Source organism: Arachis stenosperma, chromosome 6, assembly GCF_014773155.1.
Source record: "Arachis stenosperma cultivar V10309 chromosome 6, arast.V10309.gnm1.PFL2, whole genome shotgun sequence".
NCBI classification, from domain to species: domain Eukaryota; kingdom Viridiplantae; phylum Streptophyta; class Magnoliopsida; order Fabales; family Fabaceae; genus Arachis; species Arachis stenosperma.
In genome coordinates this window covers 145,617,833-145,644,044 of record NC_080382.1, presented here as the reverse complement: position 1 = coordinate 145,644,044, position 26,212 = coordinate 145,617,833, and the positions used below count along the sequence as shown (strand labels likewise).

Here is a 26,212-nt window from a genome sequence, read left to right as displayed (position 1 = left end):
AATGACTAAAATACTCATATTATATATATATATATATATATATATATATATATATATTAAAAACTCTAAATTTTAATTCCATGAAAACAAAAAAAGAAAAGAGGCTAAAAGTTAGAATCTTATTATATATATATATATATATATATAATAAGAGTATTTTAATTTGTCATTTTCTATAAAAAATATTAATTTAGACTAATTTAAAATTTAATTTATTGAATTTTAGTCAAATTAATTTGTTTAATTTAACTTTGATAAAATAACACAATTTAATTAATTATATATTAAATTTTCATTATTAAAAATTATTTTTAAAAAAATATTTTAAATATTTTTATATGAGTGACTCTCTTCTAATTAATTATTTGACTTAAGCTTAAAACAAAGATAAGATTGCATGAGAATTTAGATAGTTTACTACTTTACTTAGAAGAGAAATCCTATGACGCTAGACTAGCTTAGTAATGGTCTCTTCTCTTCAATTGTTTAAGCAAATAAAACTTTAGAAAAAGGTGTGTGTTATTACTTTGTAGTATTTATAGTTTAGAGTTCAAAAAGCTAATAAGATATATTATCTTTGCTTTTGTTGCATTGTATTTTTAATGAATTAGCATGATATCTAAAAAGTTGAGCAGTAACCGGTTTTTTATCAACCACTTTTTTATAAGAAAAGTATGGGTACTAATATATTATTTGTTAATTTATTATTAATAATAATTAATTATTATATTTTAAATATATATAAAAAAATACATCTAAAAAATATATTTATAAAAATATTTTTATTAGACATAGTCATAAAAAAATATTTTTATTAGATATTTTTATAAAATACCATTATAATTAAGAATTGACAAAAGTTAACAAAAATACAGTTGGTAACATAACAGAATTGTTTTTATATCTATAACTTGTTACGCTTAAATAATATAATTTCTTAATAAGTTGCTTGTCCTCTAAATTTATGAAAGTCAGATATGTAACACAAATCATAAATCTCAACTCAAAAATTTATTCACAAACTCGATTGAAAATTTAAACTTATAAATTCTTAATTAAGAGCTACTACATACAGTTGACTTAAGATCACCACCACACTCTTGCATAATCATTAGCAAGAAAAAGATCTAGGTAGCCCTTGCTGGACCAATCAAACATTGAAACATATTATTATCTTTATGTTAATCACATGTCAGAAAATAACATGACAAACAATAAACATTTTCCACTTGTAAACACATTATTATATTGGAAGTTAGAAAGAAACATTACTCACCTATCCAAAAATAGAAAACACAAACTATTCCCACACATTATTGTCACTTCCCTATATTTTACCCAATAAACCCGAATATCAAGGAATTTAAAATTATTAATATTTCTTGTTATTTCAACCCATTTTTAAATATTAAATTCTTATACGTGGCAGCACACTATTGAGCAATTCATATGCACCATGTATATATAGAGATGTATTTATACCTTCTACTCTCTTCCCTCTGCTTTCATTAGTAGTGCAATTTGCATATTCCTTCATTTTCCCTGCAAATTCTCTTCGCCAACCAACCATTCAAATTCTCCATTCCTCAATTGTTTTTCCGCAGATTGAATTTTTCGGTGCTAGTTCAAACCATTGACAACAAACTTTGTGCTTGTCCTATAGAGTGGTGAATGAGGAACAACAATATATAGTTCCATAACAAAGTAGAAATATCAACAAAATTTAAATGGCTATGAGAGGGGATGGGGAACAAGCCACCGGTGTCTTGCGTCCCCCGGCGGGAATGCACTCGGAACGGACGCCCTCGGCCGACTTCTTATCGGACAATGAGCTCTCCATGCAATCCAACACCGCCGCCTCCCCCATGAGCCCTTACTATGATCCTGGACGCCTCAGCGGCGAGGGATCCCCATTGATGGTACATGTGTTCGTATTTTCTATTTGGAAAAAAATATTTATATAATTTATTTTAAATTATTTCATAAAAAAACTTTTAAACAAAAATCTATCACTTAATTTCATCTAACATTGACATAATTTTGATTAAGTAATCTTCTTTTTCTTTTGATCTATATAGCACATCTCTAAAAAATCATGACAATGTCAAATGATTAAGTATTTTTAATCTTTTGGGACGTGTGATTTTATGACGGTACTCAATTACCTATCGTTCTTTTTGGCAATAGATGTCACCATGGAACCAAACCGCAAATTCGCGATTTTCCAAGGAATTATGCTCCCAAGGCGGCGAAAGCACCGCACAAAGTGCTCTCCTGGGCTCCCTGGTCCGGGAGGAGGGACACATATACTCCTTGGCTGCCACCGGTAACCTCCTTTACACTGGCTCCGAGAGCAAGAACATCCGTGTGTGGAAGAACCTCCAAGAATTCTGTGGCTTCAAATCAAACAGTGGTTTGGTTAAGGCCATCATAATATCTGGACATAAAATCTTCACGGGTCACCAAGATGGTAAAATTCGTGTTTGGAAGGTTAACCCTAAGGCACCAAATGTTCACAAACGCGCAGGAACGTTGCCAACTTTGAAAGATATACTCAAGAGTTCTCTCAAACCAAGTAACTACATTGAAGTTCGGAAAAATCGTTCAGCACTTTGGATTAAGCATTCTGATGCTGTTTCCGCCTTAAGCCTTTCTCATTGTAAAACATTGCTCTATTCAGCTTCATGGGATAGAAGCATAAAGGTAATGTCTTATTTTCCACTTATTATTTTATTTTAAATAAAAATTTATGTCAAATTTTCTTCCAATAAAATTAATAATTAAAAATTATTATATAATAATTTTTAATTATTAATTTTACTTAAAGACAATTGTTAAGTGTCATTATTTTATTGGTTGTGTGTGACCCATGCAATAACAAAAATAACAGGTGTGGCGCATCTCCGATAAGAGGTGCATGGAATCCATCCCGGCTCACCAAGACACGGTGAATTCCGTGGTGTGCGGCGTCGATGGCCTCGTCTTCTCCGGCTCCGCCGATGGAACCGTCAAGATGTGGAAGCGGGAAACTCCCTCCTCCCGCTCCACCAAGTGCACCAAACACACCAATGCACAAACCCTGCTCAAGCAAGAATCCGCCGTCACCGCCCTCACCCTCGATGCCTCCTTCTCTACCCTTTACTGCGGCTCCTCCGACGGTCTCGTCAACTTCTGGGACAGTAACAACAACTTCGCCCATGGTGGCGTCCTTAAAGGCCACAAACTAGCCGTCCTATGCCTCGCCGCTGCCGGAACCTTAGTTTTCAGCGGATCCGCCGACAAGACAATCTGCGTCTGGAAGAAGGAGGGAACGATCCACACGTGCGTGTCGATGCTGACGGGGCACGAGGGTCCAGTGAAGTGTCTGGCCGTGGAGGAAGACAAGGAGGCGAAGGCGCGTGGTGGTGAGAGGCGGTGGGTGTTGTACAGTGGGAGCTTGGATAAGTCTGTAAAGGTGTGGAGCGTCGCTGATGTTGGAGGTGGTGATAACCAGGAGCAGCAGCGCCACCACCGTATGTTTTCTGATTCGGATTCAATACCATTTGCTGAATCTGTTAGTAGCTACTCTTCTTCGTGCCGGAGCAATAACAGAAAATAACTGAAACAAACTGCTCTGATTGTATGAACGCTGGTGATCCAGTTAGACTAGTGTGTATAACTGTATATTGTTTTGTGATGGGCCTTGAAAGGCCCAGCCCGGCCCATATTTTGATGCCTCCATCTCATCTCTTTGAATTATTATCTCACTATTATGTATTATGAGACAAATTATAAAGGAAGACACCGAAAAAAATTTATATATACAAGAGAGGGGATGTTGAGATGAAAAAGCATTTCATTCACCATAATAATTAACTATGTTGAGGAGAAGACCACAAATAACAAGTGTCACGGACATTACGTGAGAAGAATTCTTTGACAATTGACTTTTTCCTTATACATTTATACCAATAAGTGAAAGTTTGCTGTGAATGTTTCTAGAAGAAAACTCAGCTAGAGTCGACTTCACGTGAAATTGATAACTGAGAGTCGTTAGATGATTTGACTGATTTGACTAAATTTTCATCTAATAGTTCTCAACTATCAACTTCAGGTGAAGTTGACTGTATTTGAGTTTTTACCATATTTCTATGTGATCAATGTGATAGCCTACGAGAATGACTTATTGTACCTTTATGTGGAGTGTGAGAACTCAAACCACTTAAATGACCACTTCTATTACCAACTGAATTGAAGTCTAAACCAATAGGACGAACTGCATCACCCCCTTCCAGTACTCTCAGGATCTACAAGTATATATAAGAAGCATTTTCAGTCCATAATTTGCAAGAAACTAAAAACATGTTTAAGCCTTCTGCATACCTTAGACATTGGAGGTCTGGCATCAGGATCCAGACGTAGACACAATGAAGCAGCTCTTGCCATGGCTTGTAATTCAAAGTTAAATTCCAATGACGTCTCAAACCCCAAGTATGGATTAAGAGACCGAACGTTTTGCAATATATGATCTGCCTCTAACATGCGTATAGGATGAAACCATTCAGAAAGAAACGAGTGGCCATTAAATTGTTCCAACTCACTAATTCTTCGACCTGTTATTAACTCTAGTAAAACAATGCCAAATGCATATACATCTACTTTATATGTAAGATTTCCAGCTTCAAGATATTCAGGTGCAAGATACCTGTATAGGTTTATGCAACAATTAAGAACAACGAAACGGTGTTATATAACATGGAATTATGTATAAATAGAGATAATTACCCTGACGTTCCTACAACTCGATCTTGTTCAGTATTTATATTCCATTCTGAGTGCCATCTAGCAAGCCCAAAATCAGCCACCTGAATGAATGCGAAACGATCATGTTTAAGGCTACTTATTCTTAAAATTCACACGGTAAAAACTCAGGTGCAGTCGACTTCACGTGAAGTTGATAACTGAGAGCTGTTACATAAAAATTTAGTCAAATCAGTGAAGTCGACTGCACTTGAGTTTCCACCAATTCACACACTACAGAATGCAGAAGGGCCAGGTAATTAAGCTACCAAAGGCTCAAAGTCATGCGTTAAGAGAATATTTCTGGGTCGAAAATCTCTGTGCACTATGCAACCAACTCTGCAATCTTCATGAAGGTAGCGTAATCCTCTTGCAGCTCCAATCGCTATCTTTAACCGTGAGTTCCAATCCAAGGGGGTATTCCCATCTCCTGTCAATATAGAAAGAAATAAACTTTGATATGAACTTTTTGTTGGATTATTCAGACGAACATTCAAATACAAGTGCAAAGAACTGAAAGAGAAACTCATAATATGTAAAATGAACTAATAGCCGTGTAAGTAAAGGTCCAAGGATCCATAATCAAACTTGAAATGAAGGTAATTGAGGCATACCATGTAAGTAAAGGTCCAAGGATCCATTGCATATGTATTCATAGACTAATATCCTCAAATTGGCCTCTACACAAAATCCTATCAACAACACAACATTTCTGTGTTGTGCACAGCTCAAAACACGAACTTCCCTGCAGAAATCAAGATCAGCTTGAGAGCCTCTAAACTTTAACTGTTTCACAGCAACAACCTGGCCATCTCTGAGCATTCCCTTGTGAACAACACCAAATCCACCTTCAGCTAGAAAATTTGCATTCGAGAACATATCAGTAGCTTCCTCTATCTCCTTGTAAGAAAACTGTCTAGGAGGCTTTCCAAAAACTGGTGCTTTGTTCTGACACTGAGAGCACAAGGGAGGAGGTATACACGAAGTTCTTCCCATAGGAATGGTGGCATTACCTCTGTTGCCCATGTTGGAAGCGTAAACTCTGCTTTGAGATTGTTTAAACCCAAGTTCATTATTTGTCCTTTTCATTTCTTGATCACAGTGCATAAAATTCTCAAGTAGTGTTTTGGAAGTTGGAGATTTGGTTCTTTGGATAACTCTGTTCTGAGGAATCCAAAATACATCCTTGTTATCATCACTTGACACATATGGGATTGAATGTGTCCCCAAATCCTTTTCCAAATCAAAGTTGAACTCTTTTGGCTCATTGATTGGTTTGTATGCTCTTTTGTCGTGCAGTCCCTGACCCTCATACAGAGGATTTTGCTCATAGACTTGGAAAAGAGAAGCCATTGAATCAGAACTTGACTCTGAGTAAACTCCGATGGTTCTAGTGGCAGAAGTAGCTGGTTCTTCAGGGCTACTCACTGGGGTTGAATGCTTCAATCTGCGGCCTTTGAGCTTTCCAATTGCTATATCCGGTGAAGAAGCAGAGGAGAAAAATGGAGTTTGGAGTTCATCAGAGCATGCTAAGTTAAGCCTGAGAACTTTTGGTTTTGAGGCATTCATCACCACAACACTACAGTTGAGTTCATCCATGCAATGCTTTACCTCTTGCTTTAACTTCCTGTTTCAGAAAATAAGGTTAAGTTATATAACAAAGTATGATTTTGGCATAAGGCACTGAAAAGTTCTACTTGGTTGCTCTGCATGATTGATAGTTGAAAACAAATGCTGGTTTGTTAATATTAAAGGGGTATGCATGTGAGTATGTGAAGAGACACAAGCAGTCAATTAAATGAGCTATAATAGCTTAGAAAAAAGAAATACATTTTTCATGTTAAATTACTTGTCCAGTATGACCCAATGGGAGCCACTCCATCTGGCTTCAGCTGCTACAGCACCACTTGGAGTACCAGTTACCACCTTAATCTTCACCCTAACCTGCATTTATATATTTCATCAGTACTTATGTTATGCTTATTAGTATCCATTTACATGATTAGTGAAAACTGAAAAGGTTTCACCTCCTTGTGTGCAATCTAATTTGTCACTTGTAAGGTTGTACCCAAAAGGTTCACTGTGGGAATTATTTATGTGTCTTTTTTGTAATTTGAAGTTTTGAACTCTTGTAAGGATATCTAGCATATGGCTAATCATTGAAAGAATCTATTCATCTTTTACTACACATCATTGTTGCCACGCCATTGTTACTAACGGTAATGCTAGGGAAACAAAAGAAACACTCAGAACTTGACTTGTTTAGTATTATTAATTGTCGTAACAATTAATGAATGCTAAATAAGATAAATTATGACTGTTTTTAACTAATTTTCTTTGATTATAAAACATTTTTGTGTTACGAATATGTCTAACATGCTTTAATTTCATGATCCTTGAAGTTAATTCTACATTCCAAATACCTTTTAAAGCTAATTGCGTAAATTTATAGTTCTAATAGGCTTTTCTCCTTGCTAGTTGCTACCTCCTGTTTAATTTTATTAAATATTGTTGTCTAGTTCGTGAAAACTTTATGCATGTGCAATTATTAATGCATGTTGTTTACCAAGGCAAGATTTGCAAAGCACATGCAAATGAAACAAACTACAGTCAAGCTGGTACAGCAGTACAGCTTGGCAAATATCAGAACTGAAGCTTCCTCTATTCTGACACGTTACTGGGAAAAAGATTTGAGAAAAAAAAAAAAAAAAATATATATATATATATATATATATATATATATATATATATATAAGGATATTTGTTCATAGATCAGACTACCATATATACTATTTTACGTGGTAAGAGCAAAAGAATCTATTAATAATTTAAGTTTCATTCTCAATAGTGTGTGCATTAATTCTCAATAGTGGTAAGAGTTAAAGAATCTATTAATATTTTAGGTACAAATTCATGCATGATTTTGGGGGAAGAAAAATGGAAAACCAAATTAGTAAGGAAAATTTATGGAAGATGAGGTGTGTGTTTGAATTAAAGTTTTTGTAAATGAGAATTTGTATTAAATTGATTTTATAAATTTTATTTTGATAAAAAGTGAGTTAGTATTTTTTTTTTAAAATAAGATAATTTCATTCATAAAATGAAAAAAACATATAGGTGTTTATATATGGGATAAATAAAAGAAATAGGGAATAAATAACTGAGTTAGTATTTACAAAGTGACTTAGTATTAATGTGATTTATGTTTAATAATTTTATATTAAAATAAATTATAATAAAATTAATATTATTTAAATTATATTATTTAAAATTATATTTAGATAAAAATTACTAAAAAAATGCTCATTTATATCATTTAAAATTATATTTTTTTAATACTCTTTGACTATATATATATATATTTTTAAAAGAACTTGAATTTATTTGTTAAAATTTAGTATTTTTTAGTCATAATTTTTCAATACTCTTTTTTAGTATTTTTTTTGCATTTAACTTGACATTTCTAATGAAATTAAAAACTTATATTATAAAAAAATAACAACGGTAAATAAAGTATATACTAATTCAAAAAACACATAGTAAAAATTATACAAAATTAAATAAAAATTAACTAAGTTCTATACAAAAAAAATATGTATTAATAAAAATAATTAAAAATTTTATATGAATAATGAGTACTAAAAGTTTCATTACAAAAATACAATATACGTTAGAAAATATAAATTAAAAAAAACATATATATTATGAACAAAAAAATTAAATAAATAATTAATTAAAAAATCAAAATTTATTATAAAAGAATACTAAAAATAATAGTATAAAAAATATTTATTTATAAAACATTACCGTGAAAGAAATACAAAAATTCTGATAATTATTCTTAGTATTTTTTATTACAAATAAAATTGAATAGTAAAATTAGTAAAAAAAAATATTTTTTTTCAATTATTTTTTAATTTAACAATTGAACGCAAACTAAAAAATACAGTTTGTTACTTCGAGTGAATAAGAGTTAAAACACAGAAATTATGTTTGTCTTTAGAAAGAAAAAAAAATTGTCAAACAAAAAATTCTGATACTCAAAAAGATTAAACGTAGTTTTTGTATGTAAACGCTGAACTAAACACACCATTGTTTAATTTGCTTTATGCTTAAGTAATAAAAATTTGAAAGACAAAGCAGGTGGGAAAAAGAAAACAACAGTAAAAGTATAAAACACTGAAGGTAAAAAAATTAAAAGGAGTAATACTGTAACTTTTTCGTACACTAAATTCAAAAAAAATTTTTACGATAGTAATAACTCGCAAATTCCAATTTAATACGAGGGCAAAATTCTTGAGGTGCATAGCTTCATTATTTCATTTTATTATTTTAAAAAGTTTGGAATAATTTATTTACCTCAATTTGATTGTGCAGCTGAAGCACCATCTGAGCACAAGATTCTGATATATCAGAAATTCTCTCCGGCAACTTTCCAGCACTTACTCCGCTAGAACAATCTCCACGCAACCTTGAGAAGTTCCAGAACCTTCTGCCTGAAAAATTAAACCCACTCCACATTCATCAAATTGTTAGAACAAATTACAAATAATAATAATAATAATAATAATAATAATAATAATAAAAGGCCGAGAGAGCGTACCAGATTTCTCGACGGAATAAACAGCAAGGAGCGTGATGGAGTCGGAGGAGTGAACGACATGAGTGAGAGCCCAAGCTAGTGCCGTATTGGAGATTATCTTCTCTGCTTTAACTGCAACCAGAACTTTGTTGACCGATGGTGAGATTCTGGTGCCAGCAGTGCTGGTGGCGCTGTGACGCGCGCTAATCGAACCAACTGTTTCTTCTCTAAACATCATCATTTTCGATCGATGATTTTATGAATCTGAGATGAGAGTGAGAGTAAAAGTAACGTAAACACATTAGCTTGGTTTCGTTTGCATTATTTTGTTGTGTTGTTGCAGAATACAGAGAGAGTAATTAATTGAAGTTTGAGCCGAACGAAAGTGAAGCATCCATGTCTACTACAACTGGCAGCTCTCTTAACTATGGTTAGGTGAGTTAACTCAGGTTAGTTATTACATATGACGCAGGACAAATGGAAATTATAGTAGGTAATTTAGTAGACTATATTATAATTAATAATATATATTAATATGAAAAATGGATAATAAAAGATAAATATAAAATAAAAATCGAATTAGAAAGTTGTTACAACGAGTACATAAAATCAATCATGATATATACGTATATATTAAAATTGTTCATTAATATAAAATATATATTAAAATATATAAAATATATTAAAAATAAATTAAATAATATATAATAATTAATTTTAGTGATTTATTTTAATATATAAATAATATTTTTGATATCAAATATATATAAAATAAAAAGATATGTGAGTACATAATAATAGGAAGATATATAGGTGTATTATAAACATAATATATTAAAACATAGTTTTTTTTGTTTTTGTTTTTTTTTGTGTAATTTACTCTTTAATAGAGCTATATATGACTTCTATTAATTCTTGAAAGATAGTATAATTTACATTATTTTTTGAAAAATATATACATGTGATGTTTGTTTATTTAATTTTCAACGAAATTATTTGGTATAATATTTATATTTTAATGATAATATAAGGAGTCGAAACTATTTATATCTGACTAAATTATATATATCTGTTGAAAATTAATTTTAACTTTCTCGGTTAAAATTTTTTTTGTTAAAATTTATTTTATTTTATTTTGAATTTTTTTATCTCAAAACCTCACTGAGAAAGGAGACAATAACTCTCTTAATATTTAATTTTTTTATATAAATTATATATAAATTTTTATTTTATTCTCTTAAAATTTTTATTTTTATTTTATTTTATTATAAATTTAATTTTTAGTTCTTCTTTAATATTTTGCCTAGTTCCGTCATTGCATCTATTATTTTATCATCTAATTGTTGGCTGAAAAAATTTGAGTTTCAAAAAAATTGATTACAAATCTTTAAAGAATTAAACTTACGTTAGGTATACTTTTTTTTGGATTAATCCACTAGGTTATTATTATTTAGAAAATTATAAAATTATCAGTCTATATATATATATATATATATATTTCGTTGTAAAAAAGGATAAAAAGAAAATCAAGAGAGTAAAATTAGCTCTCTTTTAATTATTACAGTCTCTATATATATAACAGATTTAATTAATTATTTTTCAGCAAAATAATATTCTTAACAAACACAAGTTTTAATTTCAAGTAAACTCAAACAACATATAGAAAAGGACATAATCAGGGAATATAACATATAATTTTGTTTAACTAACTTTGTTTAATTAAAAGATACATTATTAGTTACAAAGAAAAAGGACGAGCTATTATTTGCTTTCGGTTGTTAATAATAAGACAATATAACGAGTATGTATTATAAGTACACCGGATATCATCTACCGCCCCAAATCTCAATTAATTAATGAAAAAGTATAAAGAGCAAATAGAATATTTGTACATTATGTATAATAAAAGTTTATGTAGTATTAGAGATATAATTATTAGTGTTATTTTTTTTATCAGTTGAAGTTTTTGGGATAAATATATCATGACATAATATTAAAACGTTAGATAATAAATAGTATAAAAAATGTTCATTTTATAACTCAATAGTCTATTGTACAAATAGTCTATTATCTTTTTAGCAAAACTCTTAATTAATTAGGTAACTTTAATTCATATCCTTTTTATTATTCTTTAATGAAAAGTAACTATTAAATAAAATCGAATTAATTTTTATCCCGCAAAAATAGAAGATACTGTAAATAATAAAAAATTAAAAATTAATTATAAAATAATTAATATAAAAGTTAGTATCAATAATAGTTACTATTCATGTTAAAAAATATTTTTATTTTAGAATATAACTAAAAATAATTATTTATTTTAATACGTGTTAATATTTTAATTTTTCTTTATATAAACAAAGATATTTTTATATACGTGAGTCTTATCACCGAAAATATTATTTATTATAATACGTGTTAATATTTTAATTTTTCTTTACATAAACGAAGATATTTTTTATATATGTGAGTCTTATCACCGAAAATATAATAAAAAATTTCAATGATACGGCTGGACCTTGGTTTGAGTTGGTACACATCAACATATAGGTTAAATATAGAGCAAGTAGATAGACGTTTTCTTTTTGGGACCATATCCAACAACTTTTATATTTGTGTCTCCTATTTTATTTTTCTTATTTAAAGTGTAATTTTTTAATTGGATGAATTCATGCTTAATATCTACAAGTACAACTCTCAAATCTAACACAGTTTATGGCTGTAAATGGATGAAATGAAACATGAAATATTTCTTCAAAAATTTAAGAAGTTAAAAAAAATAAAGGAGAAAATAACGAGTAGCTACTCATTTAAACATTTTGCTCATAACATGATTAGTTTATTATATGAACAAAGCAAATTAAATGTACTCCAATTATATTAGGCTGAATTTGTCATGCCAAAATTCCATTGTGGGCTACAAGTTTGGTCCACGTTGATAACAAAGTTCTTTCCAAAGTAATCACAAAGGGGACACATGGGTACATGCAATCCATCCAGAGGAACCCACTGATCTACATGTCAAATCTGTCTCATTTTGGTGTTATTTATCCTATTTATTTATTTATTATTTAAATGGTTATTATTTTAGTACTGAAATTAAATTTAATTAACAAAAATAAAAATCATGAAAAGATTAGGGTTGAGTTTATAGTCTAAAAATTAAATCTTTTATCCAATTTTATTTGAATTTGGATCTCATGTTTAACTCTTTCATATACTCTAGAAATAATTTTTAGTTTTACCATTCTTTAATTAAAAAAGTGTACTATTCTCACTTGAAAAATAAAACATCACTATTGAAGCTTTTTATTCAAAATTAACAAAAAAAATCAGTTCTTTTCTTCAATTATATAAATCATAATTTTAAGAATTAAAATAAAAAAATAAATTAATAGATTTTTATAAATATATTTAGTTTGCATCTAATAAAACATGTCAAATTTAATGTATATTATTATTTCACATTATCAATTGTTAATGACAAATGTTAAAAGAATGACAAAAAGACAAACATGATTTATTTTTAATTTTTAAAATATTAATTTGATTGACAAAATTTTTTAAAAATAATATTAAAAAATAATGAATCTTTTAAAAAAAATTAACTATTAACTCGTATATCTAAATTATATCCATTGAAAAGATGACTAATAGAAAGAGACAAGGAACTCAGCTATTGACATGAGATATACATACAACCATTTATTTATATATGTGTGTAGCAAGAGAAGGAAAAAAAAAAAAAAAAAGCATCATGATGATAACAAATTTTTAGCAAGACTTATCTTACCATGCATGTGAGTGCAGTTATGACATTATTGATGATAATATCATCCACCTAAGAGCACGTTTGCATTGTGGGAGCACCCACCATGGACCGTTTCGGTGCAAACTATATTAATTAAAAGTAGTTAGGAAATGTGCACATATAAATGAATTACGTTCAACCCTTCTTAGATCGAATTAATGGTAACCAATAATAAACGTGAACATTGTCTCACAATATATATACACACACAAACACACAATTATTCGAATTGTTAATGTGGAATGACAACTAGCTAGCTAGGGTGGTCACCATTTCTTCTTCTAGGATAAATGCTTCATCAGTTGATCTACTTCATAGTTCAACAAAAAGTAATAATAATGTTAAGAATCGTATTTTTCTTCTTGGTGTTTGGAGAATAAAGTTATTTGTAAGAAGGCTATTATAAGAGTTCTCCAATTTTTTTTTTTTTTGGACCTGGATATGGGTCAGAGAAACTGACCCGACCCTACACCCGGAACCCGACCTTGCGTAAGAAGAGTTCTCCAATTTGAAGGCCATATTAGCCAAGGTGACTGAGGCCCATCTACACAATATTTGTTTTTTTTTTTCTTTTGTAGAACTTGGGTCTAGTGACCTGGATTTAAATGAATAGTAGCCTTTGAAAAATAAAAAATATTGAGTCGTTGGGACTATGATACGGGCTTTATGCTAGAAATGTATCATTTAGCCTTGGGAATCAAACATAAAAATTAGTATTTTTATATTTTATTTAGTAATAAATTTAACATAAAAAATATAAATTATGAAAGTTAATTTACAATAATTTTTTTTCATGCAAAAGTTTTAGAATAAAAAATATAATGATAAAAAAATTTAGTGTCTATGAACTTTTTCTGTCAGAAACAATACAAAATATATATCTTATCTACTAAATATGATTTTTTTGTCTCAATATTTTGTATCTATCAACAAATGCAACAAAAAATTACTAAATTTTGAGCTGACCGTATTGTCAATTTATTTGTACACTTCAAGTTATAACGTATTAGAAATTGAATCTCATCTTATGTATGTTATAATCTATTGACAATAATAAATTTTTAAATGAAATTATAATAAATTGATTTTTGATTTATCAAATTATATATATAATGAAAATGATTTAACCAAAGATTCAAGCGACCTAGCATTTTAGGACATCTTAACTCTTAAGATGCCATGAACATTATCTTTGTACTTTATCCCTTTAAACCTTGCATGCACTAGTCCATGAAGTTTGAAATTAACAAATAATAGCCCTAAACTTTTTCTAATTGTGATTTTTTTTAGAATTACTAGCGAATCAGTATAATTTATTATTTGTAATTATTAATTTAATTATTTTACTCTAATAATTTAATAATATATTTTTAATTCTTATTTTTAAATATTAATAATTAACTACTAATAAAAATAATAAATTTTGATAATTTTAATTTTTTTTCCGCTCTCAGTAAAGTGTATCCCCTTAAAGGTTAGCTTATGTCCAAAGCATCTCTTGAAGCTTTCGTAATATATATATATATATATATATATATATATATATATATATATACAAAATTACCTCCTTAGTTTTTTAGTCTTTTTTAATATGTATTCTTTTGTAACAATTAATGAGAAAACTGTCAACATGATGATACATTTACACTTTTAAAAAAGGTTTCAAGAATTGATTTATACATTTTAAAGTTCACAAAATTAAAGTATACACATCATATAAAATTCGGATATTATGGCTATATATATATATATATATATAGACTCCTAACATATGTCGGCGAAGGACAAAAAGAAAAAGATGGTGGGCATAAATAAGATCAAAGAAGATAAATGCTTTTGCCAAAAAGATGTATATTATAGGAACTAAACATTTTGTTAGTTAGAAAGAATTAAAGATCCCCATAAAATTGGGATATAAAAAATTGCTTCCAAATTCCATACATATGAATATAGTAGAGGTACAAAATGTCAAAATCAGAACTTCAGATATTACTAAATAATTTTTTTGAAAAAAAAAAGGAAAAAAAAAATGAATAGTAACGACGTAAAATAAAGAAGTGGATTAACACTAATAAAACTATCTAATATCTAAACCAAAAAAAAAGGAGAAAACATTATTTTTTTCTTTTTTCATTATAAACAAAATTTATTCCTGGATCCAATACACGATATGCAGCTCTTTTTCTATATACCCATTAATTTGTTTACCAATTTTTCTAATATTACATTTATCCTTCAAACTCATTCATTCATCCCTCTCCTTTCCTTTGCTAGAATGAGTTCTTTAAATTTGTCTAAATGCATGAACAAAAACGATCATCAACTTTTTCTCTCCCCTGCATCATTGGACACATTGCTCTGTCCCACTAAAATCTTAGCAGAGCCAACTTTTGTAATTTGTACATATCTAATTTAACAATGAAGAAAATTCCTATATGATCTTAAAAGCAAGAAATCTCTAATTACACTTAGCATTGCTAGTCATCTTTAATTTCTAAACCACCTACTACCTTCCATTTTTTTATTGGAAAAAGTATTAAGCTTTTCAACTTTAGCTAACACGTATTGTATACTTTAAACATTTAGACTGCGCAATTCAAAATAATATTGATTTATGAAACAACAAGTGTGGATCAATCAAATAAAGAGAAATTTGTTCATAGTCAATAATCCAAAGAGAAAAAAAGGAGTGTTCATCATAGGGTGCCCAAAGAGCATCAAAAGGACAAGGCTTAATAACATCCAACCCCACCTATATCTTCCCTCTTCCATTCCAATGCAACAAACTCACAAGTCCAGAATGAAGATCCCTACACAAACCTAAGCTACAATAAAGGGGTATATTTCTGTTCAACAAAATATATTCCTATTAATATGATGGCCACCACACCAGTATGATGCACAAAACAAAGCTAAGCTACAATCTTCTCTTTAATTCAGTGTCTTGGTCACCAACAGCAAACCTGTACAAAGAAACACAATGGATAGAGTGAGCAAGTTTGAAACAGTATAATACTTATAAACAAAGAAAACAGAGAAAGGTTCATGCTTACATATAGAGTTTGCTATAGGAACCAACTTTAAGATTACCCTTGGATTCAACCTTGGCAGAAAATTGACCATCAATTTGGAGCTTGACTATAGCATAAGGAACAAGGTCAAGATCACCACCACGTTCCTCAACAACCTTTTCATCTAGTTCCATGAAGAGATAAATCAGACTTTCCTCGCTACTGTAGTGGCAACAAAAAACATATGACACCCGTCCAGTCAGCTCTTCCAAACCATTCACGTGCACATCTGCCACGAGTTTCTGCTTAGAAGAGTCATAAATGTACCACATAGCTGCAGAGTCAACAATGAGTAAATAGTCACTGCATGCCAATCGAATGAGTTTCCTTGGATAAGAATCACGAATTAGCGGAAACTCCCACCAGCAAAGGTCTTCCCAAATGTTGGCCTCGAAATCATATGAGACGAGCCACTGGTTCTTACCAAAAGAACAATAAAACACAATGAGGGTCTTCTTATGAGGCTTCGTTCTGTCCTCCCACAAAAAGTAAGATTTAAGATTCTGGAACATGTATATATCTTCGGGCACTTCCCTTTTTTCCCATAAATCTAATTTTGGATAGTAGATTTCAACCCAATATCCACCTTCAGTGTCACCCCCAAAGATGCACACTTTGCCATGGTATGGGACCACTATGGGATTCATCCGGTAGTAGATCATGCTTCCGCATAAACTCCAAATCCAAGTAGAACCTTCGTACTTGAGGCACCACATTTTTGCAGGGAAAAAATGTTCCGATTCTAGCTCAAATTCAAATTTTGGTCCATTATTACACATGATACCACCAGCAATGAACAAGCTGCCACCAAGGGAACAAAATCCTTGAAGAATCGGTAATTTGGAATCGATTATTAGATCATCTGCAAGAGGCCATTGGGCAGTTACAGGACCTCCATCTTCAAGATCAACACTTCCATTGGCCTCAGAGATAATTAACATTCTGCGCCTGAAGGTTCTTTTTCTATCTACTACATCCACATTTTCCACCAACATATATATGCTTTTTGGATCAGAACAACCAATATCATCCTAGAATTAGAACAACAATCATAGTGTTTAGAATAAAATTATATAGGAAATTAAAACGTCATAGTTATAAACTGACCTCAGGTTCAGATTCCCTGCCATTAGCAACTGTATCTCCCGAAACCGTCACAACAACACTTCCCAACCACTTTTCAAAATCATAATCGTCTCGAACATGATCCAACTCCCTAAAATGATTGGCGGCCTTAGCCATCAAATTCTTACCATCCCTTTTGCCCACGACAAATGCAGTGAAATTGCAAGCCTTCACAACAACCGCTCCGATCCCAAAGCTCTCCGCGTTATGCACGAGCCAACTGGCGAAGACCTTTGCTCCTTTGATGTCGGAGAACGGTCCGATAGGTAGGTTCCAAACAAACGAAGTTGAATGAAGGAGGAGGATGAGGTTCTCCTTGAGTAGGTCTTCGGGATCGTAAGTCCGAGCATCTACGACCTCCAAAACGAGGCCTTTCGACTCTAACAAATCGCGGAGGCGCTTCGCTAGGGCTTCTGCAGTTGAAGATCCGTCTCGCGGAACGAAGTTACACTTGCTCGGGAGGCTCACGAACAGGATCTTGCCACGAGGATTGCGTTTGGGTTGCTCTTTATGGAGTGTTATGAGATTCTCTTTGTGGGGGCGGAGGTGAGACTTGTAGATTAAGAAGAAGGATGCGGCAGTGACCGTGGCGGCGGCCACGCTGGACAGGATAGCGGATACCGATACATCCGCCGGCAACGAAGGCAACCAAAGGGGCATTATTGGCTATAAGCTCAATTTTGATGCAGCCGTCGAAGAAGGTGACTACTGCATGTCTGCATGTGTTAAGTATTAACACTCCCCAGTGCTACTGCATGTCTCTTGGTCAGGGGTGTTCAAATGATTAGCGCTGCACACCACACGGATCGGATTGGACATAGTCTAAAATTCTATCCGATTTGCACTATGCTCATTGAATTGGATCAGATACGATATTCGCAATTTTTTAGATCAGATATCGAATATATCCGCATAATTAAAAAAAATGTTTTCAAATTTCATTTGGCTGTTTTTACAAAAAAAAATCATTTTTTATTTGTTTAAGCATATTTAATTCTAAAATATTATCAATAAAATTTCTCTTGAATAAAAAAAAATAATAACATAAGATTTAAGTTTAATTATTCTAAGTCAAAGTATAACATAAAAAATAAAAAACAAAATATCATAAAATAACACACTAAAATTCATATTACATTAGAGTTTATTTTCTTAAACTATGCTATTTACATGTGATGTGCGGATATGCAGATTTGCGAATCGGATCCGCGGATATCACTGCCAAATCCGTAATCCGATCCGATAACTCTGCAGATCGGATAATATTCGCAAAATTCGGATCGGATACGGATAATTACCGCGGATATGCGGATATTATCAGATCCATGTGTAGCCCTACAAATGATCCAAATTAAACTGTTCATCCAATTCAATCCAAATCGAAAATCGATTAAAGCCGTATTAATTTGGGTTTGGTTGGATTTTACTTTTTACAAACCGCTGGATCGGAACGGATTTCGAATCTACTTTTTACAATCGATCAAATCCAATCAAAACCGCACAATGTATTATAATATTATTATTTTATTATTATGTTTACAATTATATTTATAACATATTCAATTTGTTAGACATTTTTATATTTTTCATGTATTATTATTATTTAATAGATGTTTTATATTCAAAATGTGATTTATTTATTTATTTTAACTAACCTATAATTTTATTTTTATTGTTATGTTATCGTTAGTTTTTTTAAGATATTGTTAAGACTTGTTAGATCATTGTTGGTTATTTAAAATTTGATATTGAGACTTGTTATATATTTAATTTTTTTAATTTACAAAACCGTAAATCCAATCCAATCCAAATCGCTCGAAATTGGATCGGATCGGATCGAATTTTTTTTTTAAAATCATCCAATCCAAACCACATCGCAAATAAATATAATGTTCGAATCGAATGAATATTTGACTCAAAACCGATTTAAACCACACTGCAAACACCCCTAGCCTTAGTTCTTTTTGGCATTTGGCCTGAAACTGCTTCTACACGGGCCGTATTGTCAACACAGGAAGCCGTATAAAATTTTGAAAAACACCGTAAAATTTAACAAATTCAATAGGGAAGTGTTATACCAAAGTTTGTTTAATATCTAAAAAATAAAGGTAAAGTTATAAAATATAAAAAAGGATTTTAACTAACACAATTATCTATCAAAAAATACTATTCTTTTGTTCTTTTCATTAGAAACTAAAATAGGTTTCTGGATCCAATAAAATATAAATAATATTATACATCCAATTTTATTTTAATCAAGTTCAATTAAATTAATTATTAATTGTTGAATATGGATATTGTTCCTACCCTGACCCAACGGTATGGCCCAGGTCCAAATACACCAAAAGGCCCAATACAAAGATTGGCCTTCGTTATTTACCGACCTCTTCAAAAGAGGTCGGACTCAACACAGACTTCTTTCCAAAGAAGTCGGGCTCAAGAGATAGCTGGCAGATAACACTTATTCAAATAAGTAACTGCCCCTAAAATCTCTCTAACCACTTCTAGAAGCCATATCCCAACAATCCCTAGATAAAAGGGACGGTTATCCACCTAAAAAGGTGGCACTACTCCAACGGTGGTTATTGGATCACCACTATAAATACCCTGACACCCCTCAGGTATCTCTAAGTTCCAATACATTCTAAACCTGCTTAACCCCATGCTGACTTAGGCATCGGAGTGTCTTTGCAGGTACCACCCCCCATCTCTTGGAACACACAACTCGGAGGCGGCTCCCAGACGTAAACCAAGTCGGAGACCACACTCCTCCAGCGCTTGGGTCTCAAACAAGTCCAACCACCGTCCGGTTCTAGGTAAGCCCCGGAACATTGGCGCCGTTGTCGGGGACCTGGAGCTCAACTCTTGATAATGGCGGATGATCAATAACATAGTCAGACAACCACTCGACATGAATAAGATGCAAGCATGTTAAAAAGAAGCTGGAATACAGTTTCTATAGATACCAGAAATCCCGTAAAAACTTCTCCCAATGGGCAGAGGATATCAAATAGGGATGATGATTCTACTTCTACAGTTAAATTGGATTAAAAGAGAAGAAAGCACCGTCCCAAGGCCATTGTAGAAAGCAAACCAAAACGAACTCGAAAGCCAATTGAACAAAAGAATTTTCAATTCAGAAAATTCAATTGGCAAAAGAAGTTACGTGAAAAAAAAAAAAGACGAACTCGAAAGCCAATTGAATAAAAGAATTTTTAATTCAGAAAATTCAATTGGCAAAAGAAGTTACGTAAAAAAAATGAACTCGAAAGCCAATTGAATAAAAGAATTTTCAATTCAGAAAATTCAATTGGCAAAAGAAGTTACGTGAAAAAAAAAAAAGAGGAAAAGGGAACGTGACTAGTCCCAACCTCTTCGTGAAATAGGATGGACAATGACATCTGTGCCAACTTACAATCTCGGAAAAATCCATGATACCCACTCATGAAATGGAACAGTTGTATGTTCCAAATACACAGCATCAGCCAATTTGAACGCAACACAATTCGACAACGGAGTGATGAATCCAGTTTTTTCTTCAGTGGATTCACCTGTCAATTACAACAGTGAATAACACAAAGAATTCTCATGGTACATCTTTCGTTGGTTGCTCACAAATTACATCACTGCCAATGAATATGGAAAGAAATATTCCTGTGGTAGAATTTGATGTTGTTTGCACACCAATAAAGATGGATGTCTTCCAGGAAGAAAACTGAAATCCGATCCAAAGAAAAAAGAAAGTTAGGGTGACAAAGGCCCAGTCTTCATTGGAGGGAATGATGGTCAGACTTTAAGGTCGGATGAGTTGGGAGCTCACCAAAGAATATCCGACCTCTTTTAGAGAGCTCATGAAGAAAAGTCCGACCTCTTTTAAAGGTCAGACTTTAAGGTCGGATGAGTTGGGAGCTCACCAAAGAATATCCGACCTCTTTTAGAGAGCTCATGAAGAAAAGTCCGACCTCTTTTAAAGGTCAAACTTTAAGGTCGGATGAGTTGGGAGCTCACCAAAGAATATCCGACCTCTTTTAGAGAGCTCATGAAGAAAAGTCCGACCTCTTTTAAAGGTCAGAATTTAAGGTCGGATGAGTTGGGAGCTCACCAAAGAAAATCCGACCTCTTTTAGAGAGCTCATGAAGAAAAGTCCGACCTCTTTTAAAGGTCAGACTTTACAACAAGGTCGGATGAGTTGGGAGCTCACAAAGAAAATCCGACCTCTTTTAGATCCCACGAAGAAAGTCCGACCTCTTTTAAAGGTTAGACTCTACAATGAGGTCTAAAACCTCATTGCTCAGAAGAATCCGACCTCTTTAGATCCGACAAGGAAAAAATCCGACCTCATTTTGGAGTCTGTAAAAAATCCGACCTCTTTCACGATCAACTCTACAATGAGGTCAAAAACCTCGAAGAATATCAGAAAGAGATTCCGACTTCTTTTAAAGATCAGAGTCTACAATGAGGTCGAAAACCTCCAGGCTTAGAAAAAAAGTCCGACCTCTTTCCAAGCTTAGAAAGAAAAATCCGACCTCTTCTAAAGATCCAAGCTTATGAAGATAATTTGACCTCCTCTGAGGATTCAAGTCTACAAATAAAAATCCGACTTCCTTTAAGAGCTTATAAAGAAAAGTCCGACTTCTTTCTTGAGGTACAACTTCGAGAACCAGATCCCAAGCATAAATGGCCATGAGAAGGTCATACGAAGAAATTTCTCAACTGACAACCTCGTCTTGATCCAAAATGACATCGGACCAAAAGCGGACGAAGAAAAGCCAACACCAAAATGAAAAGATCTAACAAAGTCACTTAAGACTTGAAAAAGAACTACTACAACATACTCAACTTACTCGAAAACAATCTACCTAGATTGTGCCATGTTTACAACAAAAGGGATACTACAGCTACAAAGTGCACCTTACTCCTTAATGCACACTTTTTCTGACTTGAAGTGATGAGATCCGAAGTGGCGTAAGAAGTTATAAATGCAAATCGTGGTCTGACCTCATTAAGCCACTTGTACTAAATCAAACTGGCAAGGGGCAAAGCCTAAAACGAATTGCACAAATAACTTAAGGACAACGTGATCATAATCAAACATCAACACGAAGAGGATGTAAACCCGACGTCACAACAATTTGTTTAAAACAAATTGAGAAAGGATGGCGATTTATAAGAATGCCTCCTCAAGCCAAGAGATAAGTATCCGACCTTACTAAGTTGACACAACAAGTATAAAACAAGTTATCCGACCTCCCAAAAAGAGAGTCCAAAATAACTTGTAAAAGTCACATAGCAACAAATAGTAAGATTCAAGAATGGCATGACTGAATACTCGAGTCCGACTTTATGAAGCTCGACCTCGAGTAGGGGCACTAGCTTATCATGAAAGCTAAGTCCAAAATTATTAAAAACTAAAGACAACATTCTACAATGATGCTAGAGCACGAAAGAAGAACGTGACCCCCTTCCAGAAACCTGAGAGCAAACTCAGATAAGGAAAGAGCTCTTGAGACAAAGGATGGCTATGAGATTCGCCGCAAAAGACCTCATCTTGATAAGAAAAAATATCAGGCTATTGAGCTCGGGTGAATGAAAGCTGACAACAAAAAGGATAGGACCCTACAAGATTACTGAGATCTTAGGAAAAGGTTATTACAAGGTGACCGACTTAAACAGCACCGAGCTACCAAGGTCGTGGCATGCTTGAAACATGAAAAGGTACTATAGCTAAAAGCGAACTCTACTCCCTGGTATACTCTTTTTCCAACTTCATGATTTTTTCCCAAAAATTAAAGGATTTTTTTTGAAGAAGGGTTTTTAACGAGGCATCATAGTAGAGACTAAGGGATCATAGATAGTGAAAAACCCTTAGTAGCAGTGAAAGTACCTTCGCAAATAAATAAAGATCTTTTATCTCTTATAAATTTCTTCTCGTTTTTCTTTCTTTCTACGAAACGCGCCGACTTAAGCTCGACAAAGCGTGAAAATCCCATGAACCGACCAAGATGGTCGTCAGGATAAAACGACGAGGTACAAGTCGGTGTAAAGAGGTTATAAAAGTCGATCGTAATAAACTCGGAAATTATCTGACTTACAAGTCGGGAAAACCGAGAAAAAAGGAAACGCATCGCAAAAATAACCTAAATCATAAGAGCTCAATAAATCAAAAATTGAGTATAAGGAATACCAAAAAGAGATCAGGAAACCTATTGAAAGCACTAAGGCAAAAGGCTGTCCCGAGTTGTTAAGGAAAACTTAACTTAAAGAAAGGGACAGTCAGCCAAGAAAAATGTTTTTCAAAACAAAGATCAAAAAGGTTTTTTCTAAGATTACTGAAATCTTAGAAAAGGGCTACTACAAAGTGTCTAATTTCGAGGGTGAAAAACTACCCAAGTCGCAACACACCTCCAACATAAGGAGATAAAACAATTCCTTATGAAAATTGATTTTCTACAATTAACACACACCAATTGAAGCTCGATAAACCGCGAAAGTCACGGGCCGATCATATAGAAATCGCCTGGATGAAGCGACGAAGAACCAATTGGTGGAAAGAAGTTACATATGCGAAGTGAAAAGAAAACACCTCGAAACAGCTCGGGCCAAACGGGTTGAAAAAGTTGTGTTTAGAACAAGTCGCAAAAGTAACTTAACTAAATATGCCCCTTAAGGCATAAATACGATCTAACAACTCGATCCACACGGATAACAAATGGATCGTACAAAATCTCAAGCCCACAATCTCATCTCTACAAATTCTAAAAATAAACGACCTAGTCGTATAAAATGGAACACTTTCACAAAAACAAGTTGTTCCAAGAAAACTCGTTCTAGCATTCACAACAACATAAGGATAACTTGGATTAAACGAGTTATGCCAGTCAACCATATTTTCAACGAAATTGTGTCAAGCACAAGTCGTGTCTATCTAAAAGCAAAGCTTTAAAAGTGATTTGTATCAAAATGAATCACTTCAAACGACTCGTATAGAAACGAGTTAAAAAGGAAGGATTGTAAACGTTTTTGAATAAAATCGAAACGTAAAAACTATCCTCCAAAACAACTTGGATAAAACAAGTTGTATCATACACAAGGACGACAACCTTGTAAGAACTAGAAAGGGGAGGGAATAAGCATATAATCCCTTCACCTAAGGCGCCAATTTATGCTCGACAAAGCGCAAAAATCACGAGCTGGCCTTTTCAATGGTCGCTCGGATAAAGCGACGAGGTATAAATTGGTGTCCAATGGTTATAATACGGCTTGATGATTTAAAACAACTCAAGCCCATGAGTTGAACAAAATCGAGTAAAAAATAACCATATGATCTAAGTAATTTAAATTGCGCAAAACAACTTGATATATAACGAGTTGTGCTTCAAAAAAGTGACTTGTATAAAAAACAAGTCATCTAGAAAACTCAGAATGAATGAGTTCAACAAAAAAAGGCTTCATTCGAAAATCCTTTCTGCTTGATTGCTCGAGTCCGACTTCATAAAGCTCGACCTCAAGCAGGGGCATAATGGATAAAGCAACGAAGTCCGATGGTTATAAAGATGATCTGATAGTTTAAAAGGACTCAAGATAAACAATTTGTACTTGAAACAAGTTGTGAAGTCCTAAAAAACAGCTCGAATTTAAATGAGTTGTATGAAATTAGATCAAGAAATAGCCACGTTTTAATTAAACGATTTGAAATGAAACAAATCGTAAGACCTTAAAACTACTCGCATCGAACGAGCTAGATGAGGTTATACTAAAAAATAATTACGAGTTTTGAAATAAACGATTTGTATCAAAACAAGTCGTAAGAAATCAGAATAAGTTTCAGAAAGGTGATTTGTATTAAAACAAGTCATGCATCCTCAAAACAGCTCGAACTGAACGAGTTGTACAAAATTAGGATAAGAAATGTTTTCTGGTTAAGCACGATGTGCTAAAATCAGTCATACAAAGCCTACAAGCCTTAAATAACTCAGAAAGAACGAGTTGTACCAATCAGTCTTAGAAAAAAGACTTGGCAAAAAACAAGTCGTTTAAAGAGGGAAAAGTATTTATAGCACGCCAGGGGCATAAGGGTAAATTGACGCGATCATTAAAGAAACGCGCTGTTACCAATGTAACTGCTCCCACGTGTAAATGCGAAAACCCCAACAGACGCGACGTTTGATTAGACTTAGCGGTTAAGAAATTTAAAATCACGTCAGTTTTAAAAGTCACGTCAGCTACAGACCAAGTTCAATACTCGAATCCAACTCATAAGCAAAAGAGATTGGACTCGAGTAGGGGCACTGTTCCTACCCTGACCCAATGGTATGGCCCAGGTCCAAATACACCAAAAGGCCCAATCCAAAGATTGGCCTTCGTTATTCACCGACCTCTTCAAAAGAGGTCGGACTCAACACAGACTTCTTTCCAAAGAAGTCGGGTTCAAGAGATAGCTGTCAGATAACACTTATTCAAATAAGTAACTGCCCCTAAAATCTCTCTAACCACTTCTAGAAGCCATATCCCAACAATCCCTAGATAAAAGGGACGGTTATCCACCTAAAAAGGTGGCACTACTCCAACGGTGGTTATTGGATCACCACTATAAATACCCTGACACCCCTCAGGTATCTCTAAGTTCCAATACATTCTAAACCTGCTTAACCCCATGCTGACTTAGGCATCGGAGTGTCTTTGCAGGTACCACCCCCATCTCTTGGAACACACAACTCGGAGGCGGCTCCCAGACGTAAACCAAGTCGGAGACCACACTCCTCGAGAATTTTATTAATTGTTGAATTAGTTTATGAATTGATTTTGCTGATTATGAATTTTATTAAATGTTGATTGTTGTTGGGC

General features: G+C 32.8%; 2 protein-coding genes across 2 annotated transcripts; one reads left to right on the top strand and one right to left on the bottom strand.

Annotated features, from left to right (window-relative positions):
- Window positions 1-1,750: 1,750 nt before the first annotated feature.
- On the top strand, window positions 1,751-3,598 carry LOC130934943 (protein JINGUBANG-like). Its single transcript, XM_057864461.1, has 3 exons — window positions 1,751-1,919; window positions 2,188-2,703; window positions 2,891-3,598. The coding sequence occupies exons 1-3, from the start codon at window positions 1,785-1,787 to the stop codon at window positions 3,596-3,598; spliced, it is 1,359 nt and encodes a 452-aa protein (XP_057720444.1). The 5' UTR covers window positions 1,751-1,784.
- A 219-nt stretch (window positions 3,599-3,817) lies between these two features.
- LOC130932509 (inactive protein kinase SELMODRAFT_444075-like) lies at window positions 3,818-9,715 on the bottom strand. Its single transcript, XM_057861840.1, has 8 exons — window positions 9,383-9,715; window positions 9,139-9,275; window positions 6,629-6,723; window positions 5,394-6,406; window positions 5,049-5,209; window positions 4,765-4,844; window positions 4,363-4,684; window positions 3,818-4,286 (listed from the first exon to the last, which is right to left on the bottom strand). The coding sequence occupies exons 1-8, from the start codon at window positions 9,600-9,602 to the stop codon at window positions 4,137-4,139; spliced, it is 2,178 nt and encodes a 725-aa protein (XP_057717823.1). The 5' UTR covers window positions 9,603-9,715; the 3' UTR covers window positions 3,818-4,136.
- Window positions 9,716-26,212: the final 16,497 nt, after the last annotated feature.

What these genes read in the sequence shown, in the direction of transcription:
- LOC130932509 (XM_057861840.1), bottom strand. Translation starts at nt 9,602, where the DNA reads ATGATGATGTTTAGAGAAGAAACAGTTGGTTCGATTAGCGCGCGTCAC. An exon ending in CATTGGGTCATACTGGACAA is followed by an intron (nt 6,407 to 6,628) that starts GTAATTTAACAT and finishes TTTCTGAAACAG; the next exon opens with GAAGTTAAAGCAAGAGGTAA. An exon ending in CGAGTTGTAGGAACGTCAGG is followed by an intron (nt 4,685 to 4,764) that starts GTAATTATCTCT and finishes AAACCTATACAG; the next exon opens with GTATCTTGCACCTGAATATC.
- LOC130934943 (XM_057864461.1), top strand. Translation starts at nt 1,785, where the DNA reads ATGCACTCGGAACGGACGCCCTCGGCCGACTTCTTATCGGACAATGAG. An exon ending in GCGAGGGATCCCCATTGATG is followed by an intron (nt 1,920 to 2,187) that starts GTACATGTGTTC and finishes TTTTGGCAATAG; the next exon opens with ATGTCACCATGGAACCAAAC. An exon ending in CATGGGATAGAAGCATAAAG is followed by an intron (nt 2,704 to 2,890) that starts GTAATGTCTTAT and finishes CAAAAATAACAG; the next exon opens with GTGTGGCGCATCTCCGATAA.